Consider the following 9,649-nt stretch of genomic DNA (forward strand, 5'->3'; position numbering starts at 1 on the left):
CCATATCATGATTCGCATACAAATTTCGTTTTAGGGTTCGATTGTTAATTTTGATTTATGTAAAGATCAAGTTGTTTGATAGCTTTGAGGATGAAAATAGCCTTGGGAGCGTGTATTATGTGATCTAAAACATAGATCTTTCATTTTTTTAACGATCAATGGATAACGAGGGTGTGCTATGAGTAGGGATGGCAATGGGTCCTGAACCCGACCCATATTTTAGTTTCTGGGTCCTTAAATTTTAGACCCGATGGGTCTGGGTCAGATTTGGGTCTAAGCTTAATGGGTCGGGTCTGGGTCCAAAAATTGTAGACCCAGATCCGACCCTTGGACCCTTTTTTTTTATTTTTTTATAAATAATAAATATATATTAGTTATAATATTATTTTAAAAATCACTTATTATACTACGTAATTAGAGGTTGAGAAGATAGATTTTAGTGAAAGTGAGCAAATAAAACACCAAGCATCAGAGAAATTCAGTTTTTGCGTAGTACTATTTTTTTTTCTTGCATTGTCTTTACTTTTTAATGAACAAATTATTTGTGTGTCAAAAATATGAACACATTTTTTTTAATGCGTCTTTTATTATTTTGAAGTAGTAGTATAATTATAAATTTATAATATATAAATATACAAAATTATAAAAAATTAATAAGAATCATAGTTAGACCCGTTTTGGACCCATTTTAGATCCGAGACCCGATGGATCTGGTCTGGGTCTGATTTTTTAGACCCAGTGGGTTTGTGTCGGATCTTGGTCCACCTCCGAAATTCCGGGTTTGGGTTTGGGTCTTGATGGACCCGACTCAGACCCGACCCATTGCCATCCCTAGCTCTGAGATTTGGAGTTTAATATATTTTTTTTCGCATACCGGTTTGATCTAGAATCGAGATCTGCGATTTTTGTAATATGTTTGTGGTTAGGTAATTACCTGTATTTATTTAGGTCATTACCTAAAAATTTTAGTTTTAAATACAAACAGGTTATATAAAACATTGTTTTCCTTATGCAATGACCAAAAATAGTTTAGGTCATTACCTAAGCCACAAACAAGTTCGCGAATAAATCATTATATTTTTACAAATCAAATAAGAGGGGCTCGAAAAGTTAAAATAATCTAAAGGTTGTCTTCTCTAACTATACAGTCGGATGAACTCCCATCATTCAACCTATATCACTATGCTGCCGGTCACTGCGATATTGCAAAACACCTTTGCGATTCTTCCTTAACAAATGCTTTAAAATGAGATTATAATTGAGATTTTTTAATGAACAAAACCTAAAACCAAAAACTGTGAAAAACGAAACGCAAAAACACAATTGATATACGAATTTTAATCCCGATTTAAGGTTGGATTTGAGAAATCATCAACAATTAACAATGATTTTGGGAATGGGTAGCTAATCTATGACTTTAATAATGAAGAACATTGATGACAAGATGAACATTTATGAAGAATTTTAATTTTGGGGTTTTAAATTATAATTATAATTTCAAAAGTTAATTTATAATTGTGTATTTTTTTAAAAAATACTGAATTAAAAAGAATACATAAAAAAAACAAAAAAAAAAAAAACAATTGTAATACATTATGAACATTAAAATAATTAAAAATGAAAAAAAAAATACTAAATATATAATGATGAGGAGTCCCCAAAAATGTATTGTACCAAAACTAGATTTTCTACATTTTTTACAACACAAGTATACAATCAATTTTACGGAGTATTTTTTTAGGTGTTCCACCCATTTACCTTTTGGGCTAATTCAGATTTAGGGCTTAATTCAGAATGGTTAGTTTCAGTTTCTCCCAATTGTTGTTGCGGACTTGCGGATGATCAAATTAATGTGTAAGTACATAACTTGCTCTATTTATGAGTCACTTTACTCACAATTTCACATTAGCTTTTTGAACAAATATATATGATATTAATCAAAAGTAAATTTAAAATAAAAACAACAATTTTTATGCTCGATAAAATGAATTTTGAGCGGTTAATTATATTTTGTTATATCATCTTTCCTCTCTAATTTGAATTTGTTTTGGGATATTGTGGTGGTCAAATAATAACACTCCTCTTTCATTCTAATCTTTTCACAGAGAATCTACTTCACAAGTCTAATCTATTTCAAAAGTCTAAAGAGATTCCACCACAAAAACTATATGACAATAGAAAAATTAGCCTCATAAGCCTTAGGCTCCGTTTTGCAATTCCTAGGAATTTCCAATTCCCATGATTTTGTATGTAAACCAAACAACACCTAAGAATCTTAAGATAGAGTTTAGAAATATATATTCTATCATATTTTAATATTCTAGTGTATCTTTTATCTTAGGAATAGCTTATTTTTGGTTTAATTTGGATGTTTTCCATAACCTTATACTTTTTAAATAACTTTATTGTGATGTGTGAGCGCTTCCAAGTCTAATTATATGTTTATGTGCACTCATTGCAAACATATACGAGTAAAACAACTAGTTACAATTCAAAATATTTTGCCAAACTGGACCAAAACGGCTACCTCCATGGTTTATCCTATTACATAGGATTCAAAAGTCCAAAGATGCACATACTTACAAGTCTTATAAGTTACAAGAAAAGCCAAAAATTAATTAATTTAAGTACCAAAGAAAATTATCTCACATTACCAATCCTAGGGACACGGATTTGGAAATCTTGAATGAACCTTGTTTATCTCAGCAATTACTTCACCTGACAACTCAATGTGACATGCATTAACAATCTCCTGAAGCTGCCATATCTTGGTTGCTCCAAATACAGCACTTGCTACAAGGGGGTGCTTCAAAACAAAAGCTGCCAAACAGAAGTCAATACTCAAAAGAGATTTGTACGTCGTATTTGCCATAAGTAGATAAATCTTAGATCTAAGAATAAAAGTGATGGACTGACTAAAGTTACTGCATGCAATACAAATGCAGACAATCATAATTTCGTAACACCAGAAAGGAAAGGGAGGTGAAAATGGGAGATATGGCATACCAATTGCCAAAGAAACTGGATGAAGGCCGTACTTTTCTGCTATTTGAAGGTACTCCTGCAGTAAAAGTGAATACATTAACAACTCTAGTTGTCGGCACAAAAATGCCAAGGCTCCATAGCATGCATATCCAAGAAATACAAGTATTAAACATTTGACTGTCTTGTTCTCAGCAGTGAGTTAGCTAAAAGTTCCAAGTACCACATCTTAATTCATGATCTAACTAGTTGTTGCATGTTGAGTTTAGAAATACCAACATAGAGCAAGAACAGGTTATCAGATCAACAGGAGTTACAAGTCCTTCCAAAGCTGAAAAGAATACATACCCTTGTGGCTAATTTTGTAGCAGCATTGGATAGGCTATACCTGGATTCCCCTTCTGAATATCTTCCTGCTTGTCAAAAGAGCAAAAATCAATATACAGATTACAGCATATAAATCAAGTCGCATGATGTCATATTTTAAAATTAGAATCTAAATACCTCTGAAAAGATTCAATCGAGCATCTGCAGGACCTCTGTCATCTCCAAAATATTTACCAGACAGTATGCCCATAGCCAAAGGACTATAAGCTAACAAGTAGATGCTGCAAAGGGTTGAACAGGAATATCACAGTGAATTTCAAGTGAAGCATTTAAACAGAAAGAACGAAAGGCCACATAGAAGTAGCAACCAAATTATATAACTGACAGATACAACTTATTAACAAAAGCTGAGAGAAAAACTACAGCAAGACAATATGAAGCAAAGCTTAAAGATATTCTAAAAGCAAAGAAGGGGTTTGATGAACAACACTCGCTTAAATTTATGAAATTACAGAAAAATAGGCAAACAACTTAACGCTAATAGTAACAATTAGTATTTTAGTACATTATTTTTTACCACAAATCTATCAAAATTTTATCAAAAAATATCCATCTAGTCCTTAAGCAACAAGAATCCGTCAACTTCACAAGCACATAATTAATTCAAGATAGTATACCTCTCATGATGACAGCACTCAGCCAATGCAGAATCAAATGTGCGGCAGAGCAAGCTGTATGAGTTCTGGTAGACCAAGATTTACTGTTAGGACACATCTTCCACAGTTTTAGAGCAGCAGGATAGATTCAAAATTTCAACATTCCTTTGTTTCCTACTTTTGTGTATTAAAGAGTTTATAAAAATAGGGGGAAGAGGATGAAGAACCACTTGGATATCTTAATCCAAACAAAGAGGGCAGATAGATTCTGCAGGACACAGTAAAACAAGGATTAAGCCTTCTTTGAGGGAGTGGAATAGAACCTGCACGGAAACAATTTTTGGACAGCCATCAATTCTATCTGCGACTTGAAGGAACTTCATCACGCCATATGGTGTTTCATTACTAAGTCCAATATATCTGACCTACAACAACAAAACACCACTAAAATGTAAACAGAGCATGCAATGCTGTTAGAAATTTGACAAATAACTTAATCTACAATCTCTACCTTGCCAACATCAACAGCTCTGGTAAGTGCATGAAGCTGCTCTTCAATAGGGGTTGAAAAATATTGTCTTCTTGAATCATACTCTGTTTCTCCAAACATGGGGACATACCTATAAAAGGACAAGACAAATGTAACTATAACATGCAACCATAATTTGTTTGTTATGAAAGCAAATTTCTGCACGACACCTAACTGAGAGGACAAAGAAAACATACAAACCGATCAGGCCAGTGAATCTGATACAGATCAATATAATCAGTTTGTAGGCGCAATAGGCTGTGCAATGTTATTAAGAACATTTGTTAGAGCAGATTAGATAAAACAAAAGAAGAAATGAAACATAAGCAGTCACAAAAAACCACTGTGGTAGGAAAATACAAGAAAGGGAAAATGTGAGAGCATGGACACAAACCTGTTATCTATGGCTTCTGTGATGTTCTTTGCATCTAAACACGCAGGCCCACCTCGAATCCAAGTCATCTGCCCAGAAGGCCCAGCAACCTGCAGATTAAAACAGAGAAGGAAAAAAAAAAAATTCATTAGAAAAAAAATGCGATAAAACTACAAACACTCAATCAGGGTAACAAGTAAATTCTATCACTTTGATTAAATCCCCTAGGAATCAATATATTTTGTCAACAATGAAAGTTTTTGGAAGGTGTGTATTGAAGGCCTTCTTATGAAGGATTATACAATTTAAGAAATGCAAAGGGAAATTTTGAAAGAACGGTATCTATCGGAAGGCTTAGTCTTTAATGATAAGAGTTTTGCTTTGAAAAAAATGATCACCCTTATAAAGACCACTAATAAAGGTCCTAAGTCAAATTCATGTGATTCCTTGATTTAACAAAAACGCCCGGCAATTAAATTCTAGAAATAAATTTACTGCTAATGGGCGTCATTAAGAAAAATTAATGCTATGTGCAAAGCTTGTCTTTGGCATGGCAGTGTAAACATTATTGGACCAGGTTATCTTAATTAGGAGACCCTCTGCTACCCAAAAATAGTTAAAGGGCTAAGTGTTAGGCATGAATGTAGGAATGAAGCTGCAGTAAGAGAGATTTGGATGTAGCCAGGAAACAAAATTCACATCAGGTTAGATGTGTCCTTTGTGTGTACCGTAAGGACCAAGTTGGTGGGGGTATGAGCCTCCAGCAGAAAATGCCAGCTGGGCAAGAAAATGTGTATGCAGGATCAAGAGTGTGCTTAAAGAATAAAGATGTGATTCATATGAACGATTGGCCTGATATCTCGAAATATTCAATTAAAAAAACAGAATATCAGAAATTTTCTTGGTTCTCACATGACTTGGACCAGGACTTAACTTGTGTGAAAAAGGTTTTCTGTACCAAGCATAAAACTATTGCTTGGTTTGCATGTACAGGAAGGCTCAAACAAAGGGAAACTCTGTAAGTTTGGAATTTGAGTAGACAATTGATGTTTGATTTGTAATGACTTTTCTCGGACACAAGCATCTACTCTGTGATTGTGTTTTCAGTAACTAGTTTGTTATCATAGCTGCAGCTTAGAATAACCAAAGATCCATCACTCAGGTTTACATTTGAGGAGAAAATAGTTGCTGCAGCACTAGTTACTATTGCTTGTACTATATAACAAGTCAGAAATGATTACTTATGGAACCAAAAGATTTTGAACATTATTACAGCAAAATGTAAAAGACAAAACTGTACAAAATCTACAAATTTTAGAGAATAAAGTCAGTAATATAGATAGAGCTTGGCTGGACTGCAGATGTAGTACTGGTTCTTTTCGCTTATTAGGGCCTGTTAGTTGAGCATGAGCTGGAAATACCAGAGAGTCCTTGCTAGAAAGTTCTTCTCTCACTCCCTCCACTCCACGATTGATAGTTGTAATTGAATTTTATGATATAATTATGGAGTTATATTTTTACTTACCAAAAACAACAAAAATCTACATTCTAGCATCTCTCTAAGCTTAACTTATGGATGAAAGCTTCAAGACAGCACAGCATAAAATACATTTGTCACAATAGATGAAGCAGTAAAGTGATATCGATTAGCTTCAAATAAACTGGAGGAAGCAACATTTTAGTGGTTGAAACAGTAGCTCGTAGCTAGCGTTTACAAAATCAAAAACTAGCTTAGGGCCTGTTCTCATTGATTGAACTCAGCTGAACTGACTGAACTGAACTTATTAGAGCTGAACTGAACTGAAATGAATATTTTATAAAAGAAGGAAATTAGGAGCTCACTGAACTGAACTTATAAGAGCTGAAATGAACTGAACTTATTAGAGCTGAACTGAACAGAAAATAATCGTATGAGAACAGGCCCTTAGTGTAGGGGATAATGTGTGAATGATATAAGCTACTAAGCATATTTCACAGCTCCCTTGAGGAACTCCAAACATCATCTTTCATGCAGTGATTAATGCAGCGACGTTTAAAAATTACTTCGATTTCAACCATTGCAGCAAAAAAAACCAAAAAATCGATAGAATTCCAGCTAATGTTTCTTAGCAATCAACCAATAGAATTACATTGACCTTATCTTTGAGCTAACCTAGCCTTACTTTCCTAATCATGCTACTCCCTTTGTCCCTAAACAAGGCCGCGTTTCTATCCTAGAGTGTCCCGGAATAATTAACTCATAATTCTTTTTATGTAATTGAGCACAAAATCAGACAATTAAGCAAAGACAATCACAATAATGCACAGACAATTCACACATAAGCTAAAAGCTTAAATTATTAACCTTAGTAGCCAAAACAAGACGATCCCTCGGAATGTTTCGGTCTTTAATCCATCGTCCCAAATACTCTTCACTCCTTCCCTGGGTCTCAGCACGCTGCGGCACCGGATACCTAATCAACAGACATTCACATACTAAATTGAAACACAAACAAAATCACACAGAAATTCTCAAACATATATACACAAATAACTATAACAATTAGCAATTAAACTATGATTTTCATAAGAATTATAAAAATTCAAAAGATGATTACATTTCAGCAGAATCGAAGAAATTGATGCCTGAATCAAAAGCAGTGTCAAGAAGACGGAATGATTGTTGAAGCGAGTTTTGTTCGCCGAAAGTCATGGTTCCGAAGCATAGCTTAGAGACGGTGAGATTAGGGGCGAGATTGAAGAGAGGAACTGCCATTTTTGCGGGAAAATTGAAAACCCTAATTGAAGAAGGCAGCTATGGCGGGAAGTTTGATTGGGAATTTGCATTATCCGTTTTGGTGGATAGGGAGAAACTGGAAAAAGTGGGTTTTACAAAAACAAAAAGAAAAATGGAGATGCAGGGTATCGAACCCTGTACCTCCCGCATGCAAAGCGGGCGCTCTACCATTTGAGCTACATCCCCATTTGTGAAAACTTACGTATACTAGGAGCTTACTTTTGTTACTCCTTCGATGATAATGAGGAATGAAACAGCTATTCATGAACTATTCGAGCTCAGTTTGGTCAAATCTCGGTTTGACGAAGCTCGGAGTGAAAGCTCGTGAACAGGCTCAATTATAATATTCAAAGGGTATTTTAGAATAATAAACAATTATTATTATTTAAATTTAAGCATGAAGATTTAAAATCTAATTAAGAACCAAAAATCAAATTATAAACAGAGGAGAGAGTAAAGAACTTCTGATTTTTGGAGTAGGGGAGCATAGGAGAGAGTAACTAAGGAAAGAGTTAAGGTTCTACTTGTATAAAAAAATAATCATTACATCTCCATCTCAATGTAGCACGGCTTCCACCAACACACCACCGGTCCACCGCATTCTCATCATGACCAATAGCCCAGACCCCCAGTCACTACACCTCGGCATCAGGCTTAAATCGAGCTGAATTCGAGCTCAAACCCAAAAAAAAATCACGATCTCGAGCCGAGCTGAACATGCTTATGGAGTCACGAGCTCAAGCCGAGCTTGTGTTTCTAAAGCTCGTTGAGCTCGAACCGAGCCTACCACTATTTGGTCTCGGCTCAAAGGTTTAGCACCCCTAGTTACTCCATTGTCAGTATACCAATTTAAACGTGCTCTTTTAATGATTATGTTTCAATTACTTTTTAGAGTAATGTAATTTTTTTTTTACGCATATATATGATATCTAATCATTGCTTGCATTATTTTTCTCAATAACCGCGTAAAATCATCAAACCTAACTTTGACGGAGGAGATAGATGAATAACAAAAGAAATTCCAGTAACTTTCCTTTACAAAAAAAATGAATAAAATATACTACCTTTGTTTTTTGAAAGTTTGACTTTTTACCATTTATGTGATCAAAGTAAAATAACTATGACCACATATCATGATTATACAATATAAATCAACTAGATTAGTTCCCGTGCCATGCATAGATTTTTTCAATAACTATTACTTCATTAAACTATCATTATTATTATTTTATTATATATAAAAACAAAAAAAAAATTTAATATAGTTGATAAAGTTTAATCAAAATAAAGGGTTACGAAAGATATGTTAGATATAACATGACGTAGAAAATTATCAAAATTAGGTTAATATTATAAAATAAGGGGAAAAGGAGAAGATTGGAGAGAGATATGTAGATGGTAATTGTATTGTCTATATTCATCCATTTCATGACCATCTATATATATACAAGATGTGAACATTGTAACTTATATGGACAATGAAGAGTCCATTCATGAGAGGGTTAATGTGGACTAATGACAAAGGAGGGTTACAAGGATGCTATTAAAACCATACTTAAGGTAGTCATAAAAGAGATAATTATAAGCTTAATGACCATCCATAATAACATATTTTATAACACTCCCCCTTGGATGGTCATTATCTAAAAATAGAATAATGCGCATTTATGCTGCCTCATTAAAAACCTTTCCAGGAAAAACCCTGTGGGAAAAAACCATGGATAAGGGAAAAAGAGTGTAGCGCGCAATTACTCCCCCTCATTATTATATCACTGAAGATCTTTGAGACGACGCAATCCAATACGATAAACTAACTTTTTAAATGTTGCGGTCGGAAGAGCCTTAGTGAATAAGTCTGCTAAATTCTCACTTGAACGAATCTACAATACTTTTATATCTCCATTCTTCTGAAGATCATGAGTGAAGAAAAATTTGGGTAAGATGTGCTTTGTTCTGTCGCCTTTGATGTATCCTTCCTTAACTTGAGCAATACAAGCTGCATTATC

The 9,649-nt window shown here is 34.1% G+C and overlaps 1 protein-coding gene and 1 non-coding gene across 2 annotated transcripts; both read right to left on the reverse strand.

The window, feature by feature from the left end:
- Window positions 1-2,466: 2,466 nt before the first annotated feature.
- On the reverse strand, window positions 2,467-7,747 carry LOC145618245 (uncharacterized). The gene is made up of 11 exons (XM_081673019.1): window positions 7,465-7,747; window positions 7,212-7,320; window positions 4,889-4,977; window positions 4,696-4,752; window positions 4,477-4,585; window positions 4,289-4,390; window positions 3,987-4,051; window positions 3,487-3,590; window positions 3,331-3,395; window positions 3,007-3,061; window positions 2,467-2,820 (listed from the first exon to the last, which is right to left on the reverse strand). The coding sequence occupies exons 1-11, from the start codon at window positions 7,620-7,622 to the stop codon at window positions 2,660-2,662; spliced, it is 1,074 nt and encodes a 357-aa protein (XP_081529145.1). The 5' UTR covers window positions 7,623-7,747; the 3' UTR covers window positions 2,467-2,659.
- Window positions 7,748-7,756: 9 nt separating this feature from the next.
- On the reverse strand, window positions 7,757-7,829 carry TRNAA-UGC (transfer RNA alanine (anticodon UGC)). Its single transcript has one exon. It is a non-coding gene; the product is annotated as a tRNA-Ala (tRNA).
- Between the last annotated feature and the right edge of the window lie 1,820 nt (window positions 7,830-9,649).

Source organism: Chenopodium album, chromosome 26 (genome assembly GCF_948465745.1).
Source record: "Chenopodium album chromosome 26, dcCheAlbu1.1, whole genome shotgun sequence".
Classification (NCBI taxonomy): domain Eukaryota; kingdom Viridiplantae; phylum Streptophyta; class Magnoliopsida; order Caryophyllales; family Amaranthaceae; genus Chenopodium; species Chenopodium album.

Bases quoted from the DNA above. Each gene is read 5' to 3' on its own strand.
- LOC145618245 (XM_081673019.1), bottom strand. From the start codon at position 7,622: ATGGCAGTTCCTCTCTTCAATCTCGCCCCTAATCTCACCGTCTCTAAG. The intron at 7,321-7,464 runs GTAATCATCTTT...TCTGTTGATTAG, and splicing joins TTCTTCGATTCTGCTGAAAT to GTATCCGGTGCCGCAGCGTG. The intron at 4,978-7,211 runs GTTAATAATTTA...TTTAATCTGCAG, and splicing joins GTCTTGTTTTGGCTACTAAG to GTTGCTGGGCCTTCTGGGCA.